This window comes from Lissotriton vulgaris, chromosome 2_2 (genome assembly GCF_964263255.1).
Source record: "Lissotriton vulgaris chromosome 2_2, aLisVul1.2, whole genome shotgun sequence".
In the NCBI taxonomy this organism is placed as follows: Eukaryota; Metazoa; Chordata; class Amphibia; order Caudata; family Salamandridae; genus Lissotriton; species Lissotriton vulgaris.
This window is the reverse complement of record NC_141688.1, coordinates 1,639,361-1,665,322: the sequence shown is the minus strand read 5'-3', so window position 1 is coordinate 1,665,322 and position 25,962 is coordinate 1,639,361. Positions and strand designations below refer to the sequence as shown.

The following is a 25,962-nucleotide window of genomic DNA, read 5'->3' as shown; positions in this document are numbered from 1 at the left end:
CTGAAAAAGATTTTTGTAGAGCAGGGGTGAAGGTTTTAAAAGGGAACAGAAGTTGGGTGTCATCGGCGTAAGACACCGGGGTAAACCCAAAAGACCTCACCAAGTCGGCCAGGGGGGCCACATACACATTAAATAATGTGGGGCTTAGGCATGAGCCCTGTGGCACACCCCTGGTGAGCTCCCTAGAGATGGATTTATGGGAGCCCAGCCTGACTTCTTGAGAGCGACAGGAAAGGAAGCTTTCCATCCAGGACAGAGCTACTCCTCCCAGCCCCACATCCCTCAGACGGCCGAGAAGCACTTCATGAGACACCGTATCGAAGGCAGCGGATAAATCAAACAACACCAGAATCATAGACCCCCCACCATCCAGTGTCATCCTGATGTTGTTGGACACTGCAAGTAGGGCCGATTCGGTGCTGTGATTTGGCCTGAACCCAGATTGTGAAGGGTCCAGGCCTTCCGCTGCCTCGATATGGTTAGATGAATGGATGTTTACGTGCTTCTCTGTCATCTTACCGATGTAAGGTAGGAGGGAAATGGGCGGGAGGTTAGAAAGATCCGTCCAGGGGGAGGTAGCCTTCTTCCTAATAGGGTTTACAACCACAATCTTCCACTCCCTAGGGACTTGTCCCTTTGCCAGTGAAGTATTCATTACTGACTGAATGGAGGGTCCCAGGATGGAAATCAGAGGGGGCACCATTTTTGCAGGAAGGAGATCATTGGGAGAGCCGGTTTTCATGTGGTTGATGAGGAGTGGGAGATCTAAGTCGCTAACTGGTGGGATGGTAAGGAAATAATTTTTATTCTGTATAAATGGGTCATGTGGAGGAGGAGACAGAGTTCCTACGTTTTGAGAGGCCACAATGTTGTTGTAGATAAGATTCATTTTGTCCTCAAAGAACCTGGAAATCTCATCACAGAGTGTTTGTGAGGCATCATCAGGGCTCTAACTGGCTATGGGTTTTATAAAGCTTTGCAAGATTTTAAATAATTCCCTCGGACTGTTACCTGCCTCAGCAAGTTGAAGGGAGAGATTATTTTTCCTTGCCAGCTTTATATTTTTATAATAAATAGACTGAGCCTCTAGAAAAATTTCCCTTTCCTTTCCATTTTTGGATTTCCTCCATGTTTTTTCTAGCCGCCTACATTTCTGTTTTTCTTTCCTAAGATCTAAGGTATACCATTTTTCTTGTTTAGTAGGAGGATACTGCTTGTGAAGTTTTAAGGGTGCCAAAGTGTCAAAGGTTGATTTGAGAGAATTATAAAATTTTTCTAGTGCTAAATCAGCTGAATCTTCATCTGCGAATAAAGGTTGTTGCCAATATTCACGCAAGTTTGTTTCAGATATTTTGTGCCATTGGCGACGAAAAATTGGCGGGGGATGGTATCCTATACTGTCGTTTGGTTGGTCCGACCAAATAGAACTCAATCAAAAAATGGTCTGTCCAATGGACTTCCTTAGCGGGCAGGCATCTAATTCTAGTGCAATTGGAGAATATGGAATCCAAAGTATGACCACCTATGTGTGTGGCACCACTATTCATTGCTTTTAGTCCAAGATTGGACAAGTCCGCTATTAACTGAATTGTTTCTGGGTGTACTGGATTATCCATATGTATATTAAAACCCCCAAGGAGGAGAAAATCCTCTTTTGCCCTAATATGAGGGGCCAGTAATTCCAAAAGAGACAGAGCAAAAACTGGATTGGGGCCTGGTGGGCGATATACCAATGCACCTTTCCATGAGATGTTACTTGCTAAACTAATTTTGAAAAACATAATTTCTAATAAAGGAGTAAACTTCTGTTCTAGAATTGCAACCTTAAAAACATCTTTAAATATAATGGCTAATCCACCTCCGGTTTTAACTGGCCGGTCCACATGCATGATCCTGTACCCTACTGGGACCCCTAATGTAATCGCTGTCATGGTATGGGGTTTCATCCATGTTTCGGAAAAAAACCATATATCAGGCTGCTTATTGAAAATCAGATCCCAGATCTGCAGTTGGTGTTTGGGGAGGGACCGTACATTTAAGAGAAGGCATTTAAGTTCCATGGGGGATGCTGATTTAGGACCATGATCGTGAGTGCTGTTTATAGCCACATCCGACTGATAATGACATTGTAAGCACGAAAAGCAGCCCTCAAGCAGGTTGCAAGACAGACGAGTATCACAGATCCTCGTGGGTTGTAACTGCCGTAATAAATCAGCGGAATAAGTAAATAATCAGGTACCTGTATTGCCGGGGTCCATAGCGCCTGGGCTCTAGCCCCTATGCCCCGTCCTGTCGCGGACAGGCGCGGACGGGCTTTTCTTCGGCGCTTCTTAGGCGTGCACGAAGGCGCCCTCTGCGCGAAACCGCTGCGCGCTTGACAATAGGGCGTGGCTAAATAGCCCCGATGACGGTGACGCCTAGAGCGCTGACCTCCGCACTAGCGGAAGTGTAGCTTTTAGTATGCCTGGCTCTTACCTGTCCGCCCTCCGCTCTACGGCTGTAATTGCCGAGTCGGACCGGGGCGGGCAGGCTGTAATATCGAGCCTAGGCAATGCGGGGGAGAGTGGTAGGAATATTATATGCAAATTAGATGCAGGTTAAAAATACGGATTATTAATCAATCCTAATCTAAACGATTCCAAAATCAATCGTACAAATGTTTTAAAATTGCCAAAGTAAATGAATATGGCCGGGATACCCGTCACCCCCTCCCAACACAATCCCCAAGAATGGGAAGACGGAAACGGTTCTTGAACTTTTGGAAGGCGGGAGGGAGTTACCCTCCCGGCCGTATTTATTAAAATATGAAACAAAAATTAAAACATTAAAATAACAGTTTCATATCATGTACAATTTCATTTACACATTACGATGTTTATTGGCTAACCTTAACATATCTCTAATACAAAGGTTCTCCTAGCCGATTCTAAAACAGCCTGTAAATGCATTTCTCAAAATTCAAATTGTACATCCTAACGTTACGGGCCAACGGCAAGGTCGTAACCGGTGTCAGATCCCTAATACCAGAACTCCCCCCCTTACTTGTGAGGGGCGGGCGCACAGAGGTCTGTACCTCTGTGCCAACTTCCAATTTCCCTTGTCTTAGCGGGGGCCCGATATTTACTCGACACCATCTTGGTGGTCGTCCGAGGACTCGTGTGAGATGTCTAGAAGGTAGCTTAGACCCCCCTCCCACCCCACACTGCTTACCACATCCGCCGTCACGGATGTTCTGGCCCCGGGAAATTCCCAGGAGGGGCCCGTAGCCCCTCCTCCCCAGGCGGCCCCATCCTTAGAGGGTACCGCCTCCCCGTGTGAGGGGCCAATGGCCGCCTCCCCCCGGGCGCTCCCATCCATAATGGGTGGCGCCCCACCTCTAGGGATCTTCCAATTACTGCTCACCGATCATGACCTTACCGCCCGACCAAAAAATAAATACGACATTTTTTAACCTAATGAGGACGGAATAAACAGTTATACTGGGCATTTCAAGTATAACTTCTAACTATGCAACAACCTCTTTCAACTCAGCTGCGATACTTTGCCTAAGTACATGCTAAGAGAGCAACCACTTTATTGTCATATCAAACAATCCCAACTTTATTAAAAACAACCTGAAAAAGAGATAATATCCTCGTTAATCGACTTTATTGCAATACAAATCGCTGCCATCAGGGGTTGGTGGGTGGGTCAAAATTGGCTCCTTGTTCCGTCTCGAGCTCACGTGCAGCGAGGAGGTGCAGCTTCCAAGCACAGGAACAAGAGGATGCTTCCTTGGACGTTGCTCCTTTTATTCTTCCTCGGGAGGGCGTGGACCCTCCTCCAACCGCCTACGGGGCGTGTCCAATGGTGTAGGTGTCTAGGACAACCCCTCTTGGGCGGGAAAAGGCGCGCCCCGGCTACGCCACTTCGGGCATACCAGCCGAGACACGCCTCCCGCCCAAAATGGTTTCCCGGGGGATCGGGGCACCCAACCATACGTTCGGGGGGACCGAGTGGTCGCCCCTTTCCATATGGCCGGGATACCCGTCACCCCCTCCCAACACAATCCCCAAGAATGGGAAGACGGAAACGGTTCTTGAACTTTTGGAAGGCGGGAGGGAGTTACCCTCCCGGCCGTATTTATTAAAATATGAAACAAAAATTAAAACATTAAAATAACAGTTTCATATCATGTACAATTTCATTTACACATTACGATGTTTATTGGCTAACCTTAACATATCTCTAATACAAAGGTTCTCCTAGCCGATTCTAAAACATCCTGTAAATGCATTTCTCAAAATTCAAATTGTACATCCTAACGTTAAGGGCCAACGGCAAGGTCGTAACCGGTGTCAGATCCCTAATACCAGAACTCCCCCCCTTACTTGTGAGGGGCGGGCGCACAGAGGACTGTACCTCTGTGCCAACTTCCAATTTCCCTTGTCTTAGCGAGGGCCCCATATTTACTCGACGCCATCTTGGTGGTCGTCCGAGGACTCGTGTGAGGTGTCTAGAAGGTAGCGTAGACCCCCCTCCCACCCCACACTGCTTACCACATCCGCCGTCGCGGATGTCCTGGCCCCGGGAAATTCCCAGGAGGGGCCCGTAGCCCCTCCTCCCCAGGGAGGGGCCTATGACCGCCTTCCCTTTCGGCGGCCCCATCCTTAGAGGGTACCGCCTCCCTGTGTGAGGGGCCAATGGCCGCCTCCCCCCGGGCGCTCCCATCCATAATGGGTGGCGCCCCACCTCTAGGGATCTTCCAATTACCGCTCACCGATCATGACCTTACCGCCACAGGCCGGATAGTTGACCGGTTATCCGGACCCCCCACAAAACTCCTACTAAAGGTCATGGCTACACAAACTCTTTAACCAAGCTATGAAGTCTCCTATGAGTAAGACATTCCCCTCCCGGGACAAATGGACCCCATCCTCCAGATACATATGGTCCCCCCGTATACATCCATGTGGAATACAATGCAATTTTTCTGTACGAAACAACCTACCCAGTTTGTTATTGACCTTCTTTACCGACTGATTCAAAGCTGACACAGAGAGGGCCCCCCGCCACACCTTCCGAGGAATCATGTGTGACCATGCAATCGTGCACCCTGGAACCCTTCTCGCCAACCAGCTTACTGCGGATAAAATTAACTCGAGAAGTACTCGTCGACCAATGGTCACCAAATCATTGCCCCCAAGATGCACTATGATTACAGATGGCGGTGACCTCGTCCGCCCTAACAGTCCCTCCATAAAACTTTGAAACTGGTCAATACAGAGCCCGCCCCTTCCGTGGAAGGTCACCCTGTACCCGTATTCCCCTGCCACGTGAATCATGTCACCTGCTTTGAATATGTCTGCGGCGCGCCTCACGTATGAGTGGCCAACGACCCACACCACTCTTCCCTCAGCCGGTGATCTTTGACCGCTGGTCCCCAGGTATTGGGTCAACTGCACAGTCCGCCCCGCAAAGCCTGCTCGCGAAACTGTAAACCAAACAGAAAACAAGAAGCGTGAGTGCATGACATTAGCTTCACAACATGTGCAACCGCACATACCTTTTATAACAATTCGAGGACCAACGCCCCAACTGTTTCACCTTTTCGACACCGAGACCCCTGGCTGTAGCCTCTGTAGCAGCCCCTATCCGGAAGGAATGGGTCCCAAAATCGCTCGGGTTCCAGCCCGCTGCCGCGATTGCCATTGTTAACACCCGCTGAAACTGAAACCTAGTCAGTGGGCTGGCGTCGGTGTGCCTCAGCAAGCTTCCCTCCCATGATGCCGCCCTCTGCGCTAAATACTTCTCCACGCATTTTACCGGGCACATGGGAGACCCCGGAATCCGCTGGACTACCACACTGTCCCCGATTGCTCCCTGATCGGACTTTGACCTGGCTATTGAGACTACCATCGTCTCCCCCTTAATTTGAATGTGTTCTCGACACAGACCTCCCCCCGTATCCTGCTTATTCCTCGCTACCAGTTCGCTTACCCGCATAGCCCCATGGAATGCTAATGCAAAAGCGGCCCGGAACAGCACCGTCTCTGATTGAGATGAACATGTCGCAGGGAGTACGGACATTAACAGGGACAACCTTGCTAGACCTATCGGGTGCCTCTCATCCACTCTTCGTCCCTCAAGGCGTTGCCACCCACGCAGTGCCTTCCTTACGAGAAAGGACGATGTGGGGTCCTGGATGCCATGAGCCCGCGCCATGAAGGAAATGGCGGCCCGGTGCCTATTGGCTGTAGCCCCTGATCTGCCTGCCTGATGTAATGATACCAGAAATTTCAGGACATACTCCTCCTGCCCCCAATGCTCCCCCCTAGCTGAACCCAAAAATGACCAATAGGAACGGAACGCTCCTTCATATGCCTTCCTTGTCCTGGGCGCTAGACTCTCTCCCACGAGGTTTTGTAATCCGGGGCACCGAGAGACCAGAGAGCTTTGGGAAATGGTGCCGCCACCAAGTCCGCTGAGGGCAGAAAACCCCGGAAGGCCTGCATATGGGAACGAGAGAGTGCATCAGCTGCCTGGTTCAGTACCCCCGGCACGTGTCTTGCCCTAAAGTGGACGTTTAGTCTCATACATAGCAGGACAATTTCTTTCAGCAATCTCAAAATCCATTTGCAGCGTGCTGCCTGATTATTGATACATTCAACAACGGTCATATTATCAGACCAGAACACCACAGAGCGATCACGAAACCCCTCCGGCCATGTTTTCAAGGCCACCAGAATGGGGAACAGCTCAAGAAACCCAATGTTACCTGTGAGCCCACCATCGTGCCACCACGCCGGCCATGTTCGTGCCGACCATTGATTACCAAATATGGCGCCAAAACCCACACTCCCTGCCGAGTCGGTCCACAACCCCAGCTCCTCGGAGGAAGCTGGCGGTTTGTTCCACACGACGCGGCCGTTGAAATCCGCCAGAAATGCCAGCCATATGCGCATATCCTGGCGAACCTCTGCTGACAGTCGTGTGCGGTGGTGCCCTTCCTTGAGGCCAACCATGGCTTGTGCGATAGAGCGGGAAAAGGGGCGAGCCATCAGTATCACTCTAAGGGCAAAGTTAAGCTGACCCACAACTTGTTGCAACTGATGGAGAGTAACTTTCCTCTCGCCGAGGCACATTTCAAGCGCGGCCTCAAATTTCATTACCTTCTCCTTGGGCAAACGGAAGCACCCCTCTACCGAATCGAGCTCAATTCCCAGAAACTCGAGTGAAGTAGATGGCCCCACTGTCTTGCCTGGTGCCAGTGGCACACCAAATCGTTTCATGAGATTGCAGAATTCCCTCAAAGCCTGTGCACATTCCGTGTCCCCGGCCACCCCCAGAAACAGAAAATCATCAAGGTAATGCATAACCTGCGTAAAACCCGTGGTTCTGGTGAAAGCCCATTGCAAAAAAGTACTGAACTTCTCAAAATACGCACAAGAGATGGAGCAACCCATCGGCATACATTTATCCATGTAGTAGCGTCCTTGAAACACAAAACCTAAGAGACGCTGATCCTGTGGGTGTACCGGGAGCAACCGGAACGCTGACTCGATATCTGATTTAGCCATCAGCGCTCCGGGCCCCAGGCGATTCAAAATGGCGACGGCCTCATCAAAGGATGCATACCGCACCGAACAAACTCCCGGGTCAATCGCATCGTTCACCGAAAGACCCCTAGGAGCGGACAAATTATGGATTAACCTAAACTCACCTGGGTCCTTCTTGGGGACTACTCCCAACGGTGAACAAACAAAGTTAACAACTGGCAGGTGCCCATATGGTCCCGCAACCTGACCTCGGGCCACCTCCTTTGCAATCTTTGCCTGTACCACCGCCGTATTTTGTTGAACTGATAGTTGGTTCTTACACTGTGCATCCCCCCGAAAATCCCCCTCCGGGATGCGGAAACCATATGAGAAACCGTCTCGCAACACCCCGGCGGAGACATGATCAGGGTCTTCGTTCAGCCAAGGGATCATTGCCATGATGTCAACGGGAGTAGGTAACGGTGCCCCCCGGTCGATATTAGACCTGTTTGGCCCCTCCTCTACCTCCTGTATCACCATTCTTGGCTCTGCACGAACTCTCGGGGTGAGAAGACACTCATGCCTGAACTTGCATGTCCCTTGTGGCCTAGTGCACTTGCCTCTGTTAAAGCTCCAACAGACCCCTTTTTTACCCGAGTTCCCATTATTCTTTGTGTGCTGATCACTGTTGGCGCCCGCCCGAAAGGTTGCCGCCAAATAATGGCGGGAAGGCTCCGCCCCATTCCCGCCAAAAGAAGGTGACTTCGTTGTGTTTGGCATAACCTGTTTCTGCCAGGAAATGGAGTTGAAACAATCCCACGTCAGGGATGAGTCGTGCTCCTTGGCCTTACGAAATTTGTTATCATAACCCATCCATTGATTGCCTTCATACGTTTCATAAAATTCCATAATACGTGTCTGGTAACAAGCTAATTCCGACAATACTTCAGGCCTACGTTCCCCCATGATTGCAGTGAACATTCCAAACGCCCTGGCCCAATTAGCGATCGTTTCATCTACTCTGAAACCCGCCATTTTGGCACGCCATACACTCGGATGCAACAACTCCTTCTGATTTTTAACGTGCTCTATCTCATAGTGATCGGTCAACAGTGAAAACATGTTCACATATTTATCCGCCCAAATCCTTTCTTTCACATCCATCGGGATATGTTGGACCACCTTTTCCCTCCTTGAGGGTAACGATCCCTCCCCCGCCATTGGCAACGGCTGCTTACCCAAACCAGTAGCTGGGTCCGTTGTCGTTGCTGTTCTGACGCTCGACGCCGGTTGTTCCGAGGGAACCTGCGGGGAAACAAGAGGACAAGGTGCCTTCGCAGAATCTCTCGATTGCCGCAACTGCTTCATTATTAACCTGGCCTCCTCGGCCGTGTCTCCCGGTGCCACAGCACCCTCGTTGTTCCTGCCTAACCACGCCGCCAACTGGGGGGCCAGCTCGGGAGGCATATCCCCCTCGTTAACAGGTGTAACTACCACAGGGATCGGCTGTCCCGCGTTCGGGATCGGAACTGGGGCCTCGACCGGACTGACCGGGCTCGCCGGAGGTGACTCGGGAACCGGGGCCTCCCCTCCTGCCGCCCTATTCCTGGCCCTTTTACCTCTCCCGGCAGGGACGACTCCCGGCAATGCTGGTCCGATGACTTTCTTCGGTCTACCCGTACCATTCATTGCCGCCATCTGCTTCTTCATGTTCGCCATGTCCTTCACCAGCATGCAAAGCATTTGTTCGGTCCCAACCTTCTTTCCGACCTTCTTGCCAGGCATCGTTCACGGATATTCGACTCGAGGTCCTGGATCCAAAGCTTCGGAATCACTGAAAGAAGAAACACAAAAATTACAAGTTCTCAAAATTGGCTCCTTGTTCCGTCTCGAGCTCACGTGCAGCGAGGAGGTGCAGCTTCCAAGCACAGGAACAAGAGGATGCTTCCTTGGACGTTGCTCCTTTTATTCTTCCTCGGGAGGGCGTGGACCCTCCTCCAACCTCCTACGGGGCGTGTCCAACGGTGTAGGTGTCTAGGACAACCCCTCTTGGGCGGGAAAAGGCGCGCCCCGGCTACGCCACTTCGGGCATACCAGCCGAGACACGCCTCCCGCCCAAAATGGTTTCCCGGGGGGATCGGGGCACCCAACCATACGTTCGGGGGGACCGAGTGGTCGCCCCTTTCCAAATGTTTCCTAGCTCCTCGCAGCCCTCGCAATCAGGATACACAGACAGTCTAGCGTCTCAATTGCACACCAGGCGGACAGCGGGTCTGGGAGACACTGCCACCGTCTCCCTACCGCCGTATTGGAGAGTGAATGTGTGTCTGGTTCGGTGGGGGGTGTGTGAGTGCCCAAAGATGTGTGAATAGTTGATTCAGTAGATATATGAAGTTAAAACTACATGTTATAATAGTTGTTTGGGTGAGTGAATATCTTTATGGGAGTGGTGATGAGCAAATATATTTCTCTTTGGTGCATGTCCAACAAAGTAGAAAAATAAAAGGCAGTGTATATGTCAGTTTTTGTATATAAATAAGTATTCATAAGACTCAATGATTCTGTAAGTGACTATATGGATGACTGTATACTTGTAATAATGATTTTATAATACAGTAAGTATGACTTACTATGTAAATGAATAGATGAAGTAGTGTTTGTATAAGTGTGTAGCTAAGTAAGTATGTAAGTATGATCCATTATTTGCATAAGTGAGTAGGATAACTTCATATTTTAATAGGTTGTGTGCTGGTGTGTAATGACGATATAGGTGTATAAGTCTTTTTGATAGTGTTCTATTTTTCATTGACAGCATGTATGATTGAATCTACAGGTAAGTGATTAGATGTGTGTATACATCTAGGAATCACTGAGTGGGTTTTTAGATACTTGTATTGCTGTGTCAATGGATTCAAATATGATACTTTGTATTTTACAAAGAGTGATGAAAGATTTTTCTAGTGTATAAAAAGGTGTATGTGATTGTCACGTGGATGATGTCATCAGTGATGTCATCAGTGATGTCATTTGAGATGTCATCAGTGATGTCACTGACCATGTCATGAATGATGTAATATGCGACATCATCAGCAGTGGATTGCGAGTGCGCGAAATATAGTTAGTCCAACTAACTATATAGGAGCAATTTCAATGGTTTTGTATGAGTGAAATGTCTAGCTAACTATAACACCCCTAAAACTTATAGTTTATTGAGTGAATTTCAAAGGTTTTTTAAATGCTAATTCCTAACTATATAAGGCCTGAAACCTATGGTTTTTTCATTGAATTTCAAAGGTTTTTTAAATGCTAATTCCTAACTATATAAGGCCTGAAACCTATGGTTTTTTCATTGAATTCACAAGATTTTTTAAATGCTAATTCTATTAGCGGATAACGTTTATATATTCAAACGTTTTTTTAATGCTAATTCCTAACTATATAAGGCCTGAAACCTATGGTTTTTTCAGTGAATTTCAAAGGTTTTTTAAATGCCAATTCCTAACTGTATAAGGCCTTAAGCCTACAGTTTTTTCAGTGAATTTGCAAAGTTTTTTAAATGCTAATTCTATTAGCGGATAACGTTTAAATATATTAATATCCTAGTGGGACCACCTGAACAGCCCTAGGGGGTCTACCCTGGCCCCTTTTTGTGTTCAACACGTTTGTTTTTCTGCTTTCTTGTGCCTCAGTCTACTGAGGCCCAAGATGGATGCCAACACTTCCTGGTTAGAAGTGTTGACAGCCAATGAGCATGCAGCTTTCTCGGGAAGGCATGCTGATTGGCTGCCACTGTCTGTCAACACTCCAAACCAGGAAATGTTGGCAGCCATCTTGTGCCTTGGTAGAACAAAAGCACAAGAAAGCAGTGAAACAAAGGTGTGAAACTCGCAAAGTGGCCAGGGTAAAAGCACCCTGACCCCCTAGTCCTGCTCAGGGGGTCCCACAAGGACCCTCTAGGCCCAAAAAAATATATATATATTTTTTGAAAATCGCGGAGTACGCGTAATGTGCTTCTACCCTGCCCCCTTTTTGAGTTCTACACATTTGTTTTTCTGCTTTCCTGTACCTCACTCTACCGAGGCACAAGATGGCTGCCCACAATTTCTGTTTTGGAGTGTTGACAGACAGTGATAGCCAATCAGCATGCAGCTCATGCACATAGAGGTTCGTGCACGTATGCGTACCGTGCGCGTACGTACGCGTACGGTACGCGTACGGGTAAGCTTATGGGTAAGTGTACGGTGAGCTCTTATAGATATATATGTGTTTTTGAAGTTAATTTTCATAAAAACCACTGGAGTAATTTTCACCAAATATAGCAAAGGCACTTCTGCGTACCAGTCCCTACAATTTTGCCAAGTTTGGTGTAATTCCGTTCAGCGGTTCGGGCTGTAGCCTTGTCAGAACCTCCTATGGAAATTAACATGGGGAAAACACGTTTTGGGACCCCCCTTTTTTCTCAGCCCCCACTTCACAAATCCCCCCAAAACTTTCAGGGAAGGAGCGCAGCAGAGCTGGCCAAAATTTTGGAAAATTACACGCAAATTCCTCATCCGGCGCCAAAGTTATTCCCAATAGAATGTTGTGGATTTCCTATGGCAGCTAGGTGCTAACTATATATACCTACTGGCGATCGCCAGTAGGTAATATATATATCTATATAATAATAATATTATACTTGCAAGGCTAGAAACATTGATAGTATTTTTTCTGTTTCTATCACACGTGATGGCATTTTGCACTTTAAATGGGTGATCAGCCCTCGTGACGTTGTCATGTGATCAAGGCTATCTCTAGCCGAAACGCGTCATGGCGGACTGGTGCTGGGCTAAAAACTAAAATAAAAATATTTGCACCAACATATGGGTCTTGCTGGTTCCTGTGTTTGCTGATCAGCTGAACTGCTGTGTTAGTTTACCTGCGGGAGCGCCACGTACCTCGTATCTCAGCTGGGAAAGCTTCCCTGGTTTTTGCGAGACCCCTCCTCGCTTTGGGCAAAGCTGCAGCTAGAAGCAACTTTCCTGCTGGAAAACTTTCAAAAGCTCTGTGTTCGGAGAAGCTGCCACGCCCCAGGAGCACCAGGAGCGGCTGCTTCATCGGACCGCATTATCCCCTGTGAGGAGTTCCAGAAACGTTTTCTGCAGCATTGCCGGTAGGACACGTTTCTTAGTGTGCTTGCATAATAACTCTGCCCATTGTAGTACCATGTCCGCACACACGTTAAGGGGGCGCATGGAGGCGTCTAAGGGTATGTTTACGGACCCCCCGGCTAGCCGAAACGCGTCATGGCGGACTGGTGCTGGGCTAAAAACTAAAATAAAAATATTTGCACCAACATATGGGTCTTGCTGGTTCCTGTGTTTGCTGATCAGCTGAACTGCTGTGTTAGTTTACCTGCGGGAGCGCCACGTACCTCATATATATATATATATATATATATATATATATATATATATATATATATATATATATATATATATAGATAGATAGATAGATAGATAGATAGATAGATAGATAGATAGATAGATAGATAGATAGATAGATAGATAGATATAACCTACTGGCGCCAGTAGGTAGTTATAGTTAGGACCTACTTTCCATAGGAAATCCACAACATTCTATTGGAATAACTTTGGCGCCGGTGGATGAATCTTTGTGAATTTCCCAAAGAAAATGGCCTGCTCGGTCCTGCTCCTTTCCTGCAAGTTTGGGGGTGATTTGTCAAGCGGGGGCCGAGAAAAAAGGGGGGTCCCAAAACGTGTTTTCCCTAAGCAATTTTCCATAGGGACCTTTAGTCAGGGCTATAGCCCGAACAGCTTATTGGAATTACACGAAATTTGGCATAGAGGTTAAAGTCTGTTCTCAGATTGTGTTTTTTGTTAAATGTTTTAAATCCGTTCAGTCGTTTCTGAGAAAATTGCAAGTAAAATCATAGCGATATCAAGAGACGGAGTTCAGCACGCGTACGGAAATCTGTTCAATTACGAGCGCGAGCTGCATGCTGATTGGCTGTGAACTGTCTGTCAACACTCGAAACCAGGAAGTGTTGGTGGCCATCTTGTGCCTCGCTAGAACCGAGTCACAACAGTAAAGCAAAGTTGAGAAATAAGGGAAGGGGGTAGGCTAGAAACATTCTAACGCTGTAGGCTTGCTCAGGGGGTCGTACATGGATGTTTAGGCTCTATTTTTTTAAAAAATTTAAAGGAAAATCGAGGCGTATGCGTTTGGAAAGATGTACAATTACGAGCAAGAGCGGCATGCCGATTGGTTGTCAATAAAAACTTTTCTATTTCTGTTTCTGTTTCTATTTTTGAATATGTGTTTCAAGGGTTACCTTACACTGAAAGGAGGTCTGTCACTCTGTCACAAGGATGGTGTCATCAGTGATGTCATGAGTGATGTCACTGACCATGTCATGAGTGATGTAATATGTGACGTCATCAGCAGTGCATTGCAGGCGCGCAAGTTATAGTGAGTCCAACTAACTATAACGTGGGAATTTCAATGGTTTTATGTCAGTAAAATTTCCAGCTAACTATAACTGGTGTCAAACCTATGGTTTTTTCAGTGAAGTTAATAGGTTTTTTTAAATGCTAATTCCTAACTATAACTGGTGTGAAACCTATAGTTTTTTCAGTGAATTTCATAGGTTTTTTAAATGCTAATTCCTAACTGTATAAGGCCTGAAACCTATGTTTTTTTCAGTGAATTTCAAAGGTTTTTTTAATGCTAATTCCTAACCATTTAAGACCTGAAAGCCCACCAGGAATCTCCAGTATGCGCCAGGGGACTGCATTGCAGAGAGGTGTAATGAAGCCACGCCCCTTTTTACACCTCTCTGCAACGCAGCCCCGTGCATGTTTGAAGAGGGGGAACTAATTCCCCTGGCATACTGGGGGCCCCTGGGGGCCAACTAGCCCACCTGGAACCTCCAGTATGCGCCAGGGGGCTGCATTGCAGAGGTGTAATGAGGCTATGCCCCTTGTTACACCTCTCTGCAACGCAGCCCCCGGCCGTGTTTGCAGAGGGGGAACTAATTCCCCTTGCATACTGGGGGTCCCTGGGGGCCAACTAGCCCACCAGGAGCCTCCAGTATGCACCAGGGGACTGCATTGCAGAGAGGTGTAATGAGGTCACGCCCTTTCTTACACCTCTCTGCAACGCAGGCCACTGGCGCGTTTGCAGAGGGGGGACTAATTCCCCTTGCATACTGGGGGTCCCTGGGTCATATCTGCCCAAACACTGATATTCCGAACGATTGAAAATGACTTTTCTTGAGAAACATTTGGATTTGGATTATCATGTCCTATACTTTGGAATTTTTGAAAGACTGACTTTGAGGATGCTATAAATTACTAAAGTCTGCCCGAATTGTGTGGGTAAAATTGATACCTAGTCACTTTGAATAAGAATGTACTTACGTCTCGTCTAACATTTGGAAGAAATATCTAGTTATATGACAACAGGATACCGACATAACTTGAAGGAAATAAGAACGCCCTGAAGAAGTTCTGTTGTACAGAACAAAACGTTTTGGCTGGTTGTGGTACATAAACTTAAGGAAAATAAAAGCTTATGAATATACACCAAGATTCAGCGCTTCAATAAGGACTCTAAGTGATATGATTTGATTGGACGTATTGTGCAAGTGGTGCTGTGCCAAACTTTGGAATATTCTCCACTACTCTCTACTTCTTACTCTCTCCTACTCCACTACTCTCAAATACTCACTCTCTACTACTCATTCTCTACTACTCTACTACTCACTCTCTACTACTCTCTCTCTACTACTCACTCTTTACTACTCACTCTCTACTACTCTCTACTACTCACTCTCTACTTCTCACTCTCTACTACTCTCTACTACTCACTTTCTACTACTCTCTCTCTACTACTCACTCTCTACTACTCACTTTACTACTCACTCTCTACTACTCTCTACTACTCACTCTCTACTACTCTCTCTCTACTAGTCTCTACTACTCACTCTCTACTACTCTCTACTATTCTCTCTCTCTGCTACTCACTCTCTACTTCTCACTCTCTACTACTCACTCTCCACTACTCTCTACTACTCACTCTTTACTACTCTCTACTACTCACTCTCTACTGCTCTCTACTACTCACTCTACTACTTACTCTCTACTACTCTCTACTACTCACTCTCTACTACTCTCTACTACTCACTCTACTATTCACTCTACTACTCTCTACTACTCACTCTCTGCTACTCTCTCTACTGCTCTCTACTACTCTCTACTACTCACTCTCTACTCTCTATTACTCACTCTCTACTCTCTACCTCTCTACCTCTCGCTACTTTTCTCTCTACTAGTCTCTACCTCTCTACCGCTACCTCTCTACCTCTACCTCTCTACCTCTACACCTCTACCTCTCTCTACACGCACACATACACACATATATATGCATATATATGCATATGCATTTATATATATGTATGTGTATGTATATATATATACATACATATATAAACATATATAATCTATATATCTTTATAAATAAAATATAAATGCATGCATACATATACATATATGCACACAGATGCATGTTATTTACGTGAAAGTTTAAAAAACACTAATAAAATCAAAGCTAAAAAGCCACCTCATTACAAACAGAATGGCTTTAACTTAAACGAGGGTGAGATCTATTGCATTTTCAATGCTTGTTTACTTTGGTTCCATCAAGAAGGCATTCAGATGTGTCACACATTTGCCATAAATTCTGAATGTTAGCACTCTAGTTGCTCATTAGATCACTGTAGTAAAGCTACTGCTCACCAGGGAAGTCTGCTGCTGGTATTCAAAGTGTATGTTTCAGTCTGCATGTCGGAATTTTTTTAATGAAATAGAAGAGGATTTGAGAAGTCACTCAAAATGATCCCTAATTTTTCTTTCTGAAGCACTAATCATACTTTCTATGGCAAAATGAACCCCCTCATTTTGTTCCTTTTTAAATTAAATGTTTTCAGACTTACCACTTCATTCCAATCAATATGGCTTCTGGTGTGCCATACTTTTGTCATAAGTAAGACTGTTAGCGCTCTAGTTGTTCTTTAGAACACTCTGGGACATTCTGTCATTGGGCTATACTTGGGCTACATCTGGGTGATAGTTGGGGTACATTTGGGCTCTTTTGTCTCTGGTGGCCATCTTGGGAGACTGCATGGCAGAATTTTTTAATGAAATAGAAGAGGATTTGAGAAGTCACTCAAAATGTGCCCTAATTTTTCTTTCTGCAGCACTAATAATACTTTCTATGGCATAATATACCCCCTCATTTTGTTCCTTTTTAAATTAAATGTTTTAAGAGTTACCACTTTATTCCCATCACGATGGCTTCAGGTGTGCTATACCTTTGTAATAAGTAGGACTGTTAACGCTCTAGTTGTTCTTTAGAACACTCTAGGAGGCTGCAGTAGAACACAAAGGAATCAACTGACAGTCTCTGTCCTTGTTGGATGTACATGTTTTACTGAGAATGTCAGACTTCATTCTCACATGACTGAGAAAGATAATGTGAATTTACAGAAAATATGCTTTCAGTTTAGCTTATAGATCCCCTTCCAAACCACTGTGGGAAAATCATGAGATATTAGTTTTCTTTCAAACATGATTCATAATATCACAGCAGAAGGCTTTTTCACATGGCAAAATCACCTTAGAACACACCACAATTCCTAAAATGAGTATGGTACCATCAACAAATGATTTATAATGTAACTAAAGTCCTAAAACCCTCTATTAACTACAATGCTATTTAATGAGGTGCTATCATGTATATTGGTCCCAAGATGGCTGCCAACACTTCTGATCTGATTGGCTGTCAGCACTTCATCCAAGATGTGTGGTTAGGCTCCGCCCAGATATATATATTTTTTTGAACCTAAATTACTCAAAATCCACTGGAGCACATATCTTGAGACATAGCAAAGGCACATAGGGCTACCAGTCCCTACAATTTTGCCAAGTTTTGTGGAAATCCATTCAGCCGTTCGGGCTAAAAGTGAGTCCAACCGCCCTATGGAAATTAACAGGGGAAAACATGTTTTGGGCCCCCCCTTTTATCTCGGCCCCCGCTTGACGAATCCCCCCCAAACCTTCAGGGAAGGAGCGGAGTGCAGCGAGGCCAATTTAAGGAAAATTACAGGCAGATTCCTCAACCGGCGCCAAACTTATTCCCAATAGAATGTTGCGGATTTCCTATAGAAAACAATCCTAACTATAACTACCTACTGGCGACCGCCAGTAGGTAATATATATATATATATATATATATATACACAGCTGCGCAATAAACAAGACAGGCTAGAAATAAAAGTAACACAAAATGCTTTAGTCCTATTTTTATATCTGACATGTCCCAGTTTTTGCTTCTCAAAATCTGGATACCCTAGCCACATGACACAACCGATTTTGGTTCCAAACTAATGCTCTTGCATCTCCTTCTACCAGTAGTAATTGCACAGGTGTCCTATGCATATTTGGGTGTTCAAAGCCCTATGCCCATGTCATAAGCAGCCACTGCCCATGCAGGTAAGAGCGGTGTGGCAATGGGGCCGGGTGAGGGGGGATTTCGAAAGACGATGACGCTGGAGCATTCATTATTTATTTAATTGTCCCTCGTCGTCGTCTGTCGAAATAACCCCGCCCGGCCCCACCGCTCTTACCTGCACGGGACGCAGCTGGTCATAAGGATCTTAATTCATTCTCTTCTAACTACATGAAATCCCAATTCAAATGGTATTCCCCCACAGAGTGGAGTGGTGCACAGGTGCCAGGATCGCCTCACACTGAACCTCGGTGTGCCCTCCTGGTTTGAAAGGCAATTAATAACATTTCACCTTGCCTCTATACATACACAGAAATAAGGCTTAGGATAGACTACTTCTAAAGGCTGCTCTGTTGTGAAAGCATTTCTTTTGTACCACCTACGGAATAGCAAAGATGTCATCAAACCATGAGCTACAGATGATAATATTTTCAGCAGTGTTTAAAGGGTCAACTTGCTGCCACCCATCAGCACAGCAGAATGGCTAAGCATTCTCAAAACAATCTAAAGGGGTGTGATTGGCTTAGGACCCGCTGGACTGGCAGTGAGATGTCATAGGAAACTGCCCATCTCATGCAAACATTGTGCTATGGCATCAGAGTGAGCAGCCATGATGATGTCTTGTGAATAATCAAAATATTTATGAAGAATCAGTGCCCTGTGTTGTGTTTCCTGTTTGGCTGACTCAGTTGTTTGCTGTTTTAACTATGTAAGAAAAGCTGTCCTATTTAGTGAGTTGATATCTATATGAAGGATGCTTGGAGTAACTAGATTGTATCTAGATTAATTTTAAACTACATTGAACTTCCAAATCCAGCTCTTTATTTATGTACTACCATATTATTACGGTTACAGCCTGCGACCCCTTCAGTGCAGGACAGGATCAGTACCTAAATCATGACCATAAAATCACAGATTGCGTCTAATCCATCATCATTATTTAGCTCACTTCACCACCCCAGTTCAGATCCAGCCATATGCAAATCAGTCTTGACCATGTGCCTCATGGAAACAGTCCAGCCCAAATTACCAAGCCAGGACTTCCCAGGCCCGGAAACAAACATCCTGGGACAGGTTTCGGGGTAACACCCTCTCAACCTAGAATGGTGACTGGGGTGAGTGTCTGAAAAGTTCCAGCGCTCTGTCCATCCTCTCCTTGTGTTTGCATTGATGCATTGTGGAAGGAATTTTTTTTGTCTGTATTACATTAGGCTTTGGCAAATGATTTAATCAGATCTCGCATTTAACCCAATGGAATGCTCCAAAGATTAACAAGCATTGACAAAGCTCTGCCAATGCTTGTTTACATAGAAAAATACATTGTGGAGGTTTGGAAATGCTGGATGGCAGATTTTTGCCCACCAATCATGCACAGGAGCAGCCGACTCTGTGATCATAAAGACATCTATAAATGCCTTTTCTGAGTGGCATCTGTGGCAAGAATTTTGAAACAGATAGAGAATGGGGTGATCCTTTGATATGAAGGAGTATTCCACTTTAATGCTGACTACAGAAAAATAGTGCTTCCAGAATATTAAGGATAAAACATCGAGAAGAATAAAAACTGGTGAGTATAGGTTTACCTTAACATCTTTTCCAGGTTCAAGAAGTGTAGCTGCAAGTTGTTGAGTGTGTGGGCGAAGGCTCGACCGCCAGATCTGGTTTTCTGTGTGTGTATGGTGCGTGCAAGTAGGAGTCCGGACAAGGGAAGATTTGTGAAAGCAGATGCCATAGTTGAGATATTCTGGGCCATTGTTATATGGTGCCTCAAAAGTGTGGGTGAGGAGTTTGCATTGTGCACGTTTACGCATGGGGACCCAGTGGAGGTCCTTCAGGTGTAGTGTAATGTATATATTTATATGTACCTTCGCAAATCATATAACTTCAAGCTACGCAGATATGAAGATAAGAGTAGTTAGTCTTTACTTATCTTCATGCAATTTCCTTCTTGATATTTTCCTCCCCGATATTTTGGCCATGGTCTTTCAATAGTCGATATTTTTACATACAATCGTTTTGAGGGTAACTTTGCTGGAACAAACAATGTGGGTTGTAGAACTTGGAGGAGTAGAGCAGAAACATCCACATGTGAAGGCAAAGGGACAAACTAACTGTTTAATAGTTGGGAAATTAAACTTGAAAGGTAGCCCCAACACGGCCAAAGGTAAAGAGAGACATTAGGAAACAAAGAGACCCACAACTACAATAGTTGCATGCACAATACAATCATTCTCTGTCCTAGAGATACAGGTTGACCAATGAAAACTAATATTCTGTTGAATTAAGGGTATAATTATGGATACCATTTTCAGTACATGTTGATACCACAGGTAGTGCTGTTCAAATCTCAACAAACAGTGAAATTGCATGCAGCATGACTAAACGTCACCTTGCTAACTCATGGAGCGCACATCAAAAAAGGTTATGGGTGCCATATACCATAGTCGTCTAGTTGCTGTAAAACTATGCATGTGGTTTGGCAATATTGTATGTGATCTCTGATGCACAGGTTCAGTCTTTGTCTTCCATTCCAATTCCAATGTGTCTGTTCTCTGATGGAGTAAGAGCACATGTCCCCTTAGAATATCCTACATCACAACAGTGATTAGTTTTTAGCTGGCTGCTTGATGGAACCTGAGATCTAGTAGAGAAAGACAGGGCACAATAATATTATCATTGCTACCCACAGAATTAAAGATCTAAACTGGCTGCACGGTGAATGCTCCCTTTTATAACTTGAGAGCTCTTTTTACTTCTGGGATATTTGCAAAGGGGTGGTTAACTTGGAATATATATTGAAAAGCAATGGGATTTCTTAAGAAGGGGGTTCAGATTCTTGATTTGTTGACATGCTTAATTATCTGTAAAGATGTAGGATTTAATTCTTCAGAAGGCTCAAGACCATGGAGTGCAGGGAGTGATACCTTCTGAACTGCAATGCCCTTCATACGACCACCTGCTAAAAGTAATGGCAGCTCAAGTTCTACCCACTCTCTCATACGGACTGGAAATATGGCACAGAAAAGAATCAGACATTTTAAATACACTACAGACAAAAATATATAAATCTGTGTTTCTCCTACACAAAGGAACGGCCCCGGCACAAATCAGGCTGGAATTTGGTTTGCAAAATCAAATATACCAAAGGAAAGCAGCACTAGTTAAGTGGTGCTGGAAACTGAGAATGGCAGAGACAGGATCCTTAAATAATTTATGTTGGCAAGAAATCAAAAAACAATACGACCAACAGGAACCTAATTCATGGGGCTACGACCTGCGAGCATCATTGGAAACCCTCAAAATGGCGGAGATCTGGAAGAACCCACCAGAAGAAGCCGCCTTTAAAAAGATCTGCAAGCTAAACACAAAAGCCCTCTCTTTGGTTGAAGATAAAAAGACCCTGGCCAAACGACGACACGCATGGACTATCCTAAATTCGTACAAATGTTTAAAACCACAACTGTACCTCACGGCGCACTTTAGGCTATCTTTAAAAAGAAAATACATGGACCTCATAATGGGTGACCATTCCTCCAAAGACTTGATCCCATCTTGGAAGGCCGCATATCAGGGACAAAGATGCAGACTATGTGATTATCACAGTGAGACACTGTGCCATCTCCTGTGTACATGTGTTCCCTTAAAAGAAAAGAGAAAAATTTTATTGAAACCAATTTTTAACATGCTACAGATTTGCACTTGCAGGCAAGCTGTGATTAGCTGGTTGGGAGGAGGTTCAAACATTTTAGCATGCCGTGGGGTAAAAGTTATGAATTTTGCAGAGTCTGAGATTCAAAAAGCAGAAACAGACCATAGATAAGGCCTGAGACAAAGTGGTTAATTTAACGAACAATAAGATACATTTTATTTAAATGAACTTTTAACTTGCTATTATTTTTATGGAAGTCTTTTTTGTATATGTATGCTTTATGGTTATGATTAACCAAATAAAGTAAATGTTTGACTTGACTTGACTTGATACCTTCTTCTGGTGGAAGTTACCTGTGATGCCTCTGCCTATACCCTAGGTTACATCTTCTCTAGCAGATATGTGCCCATTCATAGAACAAACCTTAGCTCCACCTGCCAAGATGCACAATTTTCAGTGCATGGACTTGAGTGCTTTTGTTTTGTTTTCGAGATTCAAGGGGCTGCATGTGTAAGGAAGGACAACCCTATCACACTCCAACAAGACAAATCACAGGGACAACATTGTGTACTACCCTGCAACCGTGTACTTATTCATCAAGCATCATATGGGTCGACAAACGCACCCGAAAAACATAGCACGGAGGGAATAACTATGGGACGATTTACTTTAGAAATGAAGAAAAAGGAACGAGGTTATTTGATGAGTGGCTCAAATGTCATTAGCTGGTCTGCGACATGGTCTAACCAGCGTTTCCTGTGTAGTTACCAGAGTGCCACTGTTTATACTCAGAGCCACTTACATTGAGCAGCACTTGAGTAACAAAATATATTGCAGGTTTACTACACTAACCTAAGCAATATACTGAATGATTCGACAATTTATAATAAAAAGAAAAGTAAATGATGATAAAAATGATGTGGCATGTTACACAGCTGCAGGCAATTTATGCATTTATTTAGTGGCCAAGAGATTCCTATTCAAAATGTTGTATAATCAATAATGATTTTACGTTGCTTAGAAACGAAGGAATATAGTTGTAATAACAATGTGCTTTCTTCTCTGAGAATAAAATTGTTTGCTTTAAACATGTACAGAATTGCACTCGGATTAAAGAAAATCTGCAGCTATACACTTGTAATAAAAGGTGTACCTCATATTTTGTCATCTTACAGATGTTAGCTTTTAAAAATTGTTTCAGGTTTTCTTTGTGTTCACACTACAGAAACTGTGGAATTACTTCCTCATTTGAAAACATCCATGAAGAGCAGTATTGAATATTATGTATATATTATATCTCTCTATAAGGCAGATTTAAAACATCAAACTTAAAAAGAGATGCAGCATATTTAGGGGTTTCTTCTGAACTCTGAATCCGTCTATGAAACAGCCTGATTTGAGAAATGTCTGGGATGTAAACATAATATTCATGAATAGTGATATGTCATGTGCATTTGTAAAGTGCACTATCACCAACAACGGTACCCGGGCACTGAGCAGATGTGTGTGCCTAGCCCTCCCTATGGTAGTTTGGTTAATGGAAAACGTCTCAGGGTTCTCTCGATGGACCAGGAGCAGTGTTAATCCCCTAAGGATTTTGGTTTTTGAGAGCTGAGCCTGGTCATAAAATGAATGCATTCAATGAAATATGAAGCACATTAGGCTCCTCAAAAAGGACAGAGAATATTTTAGAATCACACCATGAAGATATTTTAATAGTTAATGGTTTAAATAAAGCAAAAATCAGGTTGGTAGTGAATTATAATCAGAATACATATGCTTCGATTAATAGGCAATCAATTATATCAAGTCTTACAACCGAAAGGACGAAATAGCATGAGGTACCTCAAAGGGAAAGTGATAGAACACTCTAAGATCTCCTATTCCGCACTGCTCTGTTCTCTCCTAATCTGCTTTCCAAAACCACATACATTCTAACAGTTTACACACATTGACAGTGTCCATCATACAGTCCAATTGGGTAAAGCAAAATTAGATATTTACATTCTCAAAGTTTTTCACAATATATGTTTTTCCCAGTGTCCTTCAAACTTACACTAATAAAATAAAATACTTGGACTAATCTGCACCCTTCAGGGGAATCTTAAATGGGCTAAACATTAAAACAACATTCCCAGATAACCACTAAGGAAAGAAAACATTTCTTTACGTGGGGAAGGAGGAACAAGAGCATCACAATAGAAAATCAGAACTCCAGATTGCCTAGAAATAAAATGCTCTAGTGTCACAATACAAGATGACAAACAAAATTGGACACTTTGAAAGTCAGGTCTACTTTAGTTATTTTCAATTAATCATGAATAAACACAATTTCTCTCTACAAAAAGAATTAGAGTGTTTATGCATTAATATCTTGTTAATGCAAATATTTTTAATATATAAAGAACTTCATCACTGGTGTTTTGGTGGATGTATATTTGCTTAAGTGTGTATGTGTTTAGGATGACTCACTGCTTGATAATCCTTGCTGAGTTCCCAAATTAGCTAGATGCTGCTTTCTTGTTCAGAGGATTGTAATCCTGATGTGTATAAAATCCAATTATGTTTCTTTTATCTCTTTATTTCAGTCAGGCTGCTGTACCCTTCGATAAAGCTTCAGCGTACTATAAAGCACATTCTAAAGTTTTCAAGCATATCTTCCTAGGTGTACTTTGTGCAGGTAACATAACTTTTTCAGTAAATGCCTTTGGTTTTGTTTTTGATATAGGTTGACCCTGTCTACAGCTACACTCAAAGAGTCTATCACTGGTCATAGGTTGAAGTCTTTATTCCATGACCTGGGCCCAAGTCATCTTTTTTACACTTGTTAAAAGAGTTTGGGTAGTGGTTGCACTTTATAGTATTAGTTTAACACCCACATATAGCAAAAAGTACAGAATGGTTACCAGACAAGCTTCGCAAAGGGCCTTCCACAGCGCAGCGACACATGTCGCTGCACGTTTTAAGTAACTCTTGAACCATTTGAGCTACAAATATTTTTTTGTTTTTTAATCTTCAGATTATACGGCAAGTGATGTATTATGTGGCAAATGTGTCCAATCTCTAATTATGCAAAAACACCACAGCTGCTCAATCACATGATTCCAGTGACCCTGCATATAGAAAAATCACTAATTATTAATGGCGTGGGTTATATTTAGAAATATATGTCCTGTAAGTATGAACATAGAGGCTCATCATGTCAATGGCACTCTTTGCTTGGAATATCATGTGTCTCAAATCATTTCCATCTCCCCTTAACCTCAAATCCACGTAGTTTTTCTTCCACTACCGTAGTGTACAGCAAATATGGTTGGCAGTGTTACTCATTCACCAAGAGCAAGCTATAAATAAAATCACAAGTTGTATTAAAAAATAAATGTATGTGCTAGTGTGAAGGTGCTATGAGGTGGGTAGAAGTGGTATTTCCAAACAAAGGATTTTAGGGAAATATTGTTTGGATAAAGAAACTGCTTCTTTTGGTAAGTAACAGAGTCCTAGTCAAGCGGGCTGGGTCAAATCAGCTTCACACATTTTTACTGCTTCTTACCTCTGTTCCAGGTTACATTGCCTACTTCATCGCTGCCTGTGTACTGAGCTTTCAACGAGCGCTTGCCCTGGTTGTCATCACCTGTGTAGTTGTCTTCTTTGTCTGCTATGATCTGGTGAAAAAATTTCTGGGGCAGAAGATAATAAAGTTCCTGAGTCCTGTTGGAAGATGTTTTCAGAAGAACCGGAGATGGATTAAGTGGTACGTGTCGAAAACCGTCATACCCCGAAACCTCTACTGATGTTTGTCATCTAAAACCTTGAAGCAACACAATTTAGGGTTCAAGTAACACATCAACATATTTCTTTTCTACCTTAGTTTCGGCAAGGGTAAATGCTCTTCAAGACAAACATTAGATGGAATTTAAGTTTATTTTTATTGCTAAAACTTGTACTGGAAGCCCAATCTGGAGATGGGACATATCCGTGGTTTGGGGTGCAGTGTATATATGGCCTACTGATCAATTATCAAGAAACCTCAAAAGCATACCTATTCCTTGAACATGGCTATGGCTGTATTTAAATAAATCATAGTCTACATGAAGGACCCAAACTCAGCAGGCTGGGTGTCACACTCAAAACATTATTAGGAAGTATTGACAAATCAGCTTTACAGAAGAACCAAGTAAAACGCCTATAAAACTAATGAATATAGGAGAAATAAACCACTGTTGCATT

At 44.0% G+C, this 25,962-nt stretch overlaps 1 protein-coding gene across 1 annotated transcript in view; it reads left to right on the top strand.

The window, feature by feature from the left end:
* Window positions 1–25,962, top strand: part of LOC147728922 (sodium/nucleoside cotransporter 2-like) — a 475,735-nt gene that overhangs the window by 194,027 nt on the left and 255,746 nt on the right. Inside the window, exons 4-5 of the mRNA XM_086959167.1 lie at window positions 24,324–24,415; window positions 25,297–25,486. Coding sequence (XP_086815293.1) covers window positions 24,324–24,415; window positions 25,297–25,486 — 282 coding nt within the window. The remainder of the gene's footprint in view (window positions 1–24,323; window positions 24,416–25,296; window positions 25,487–25,962) is intronic.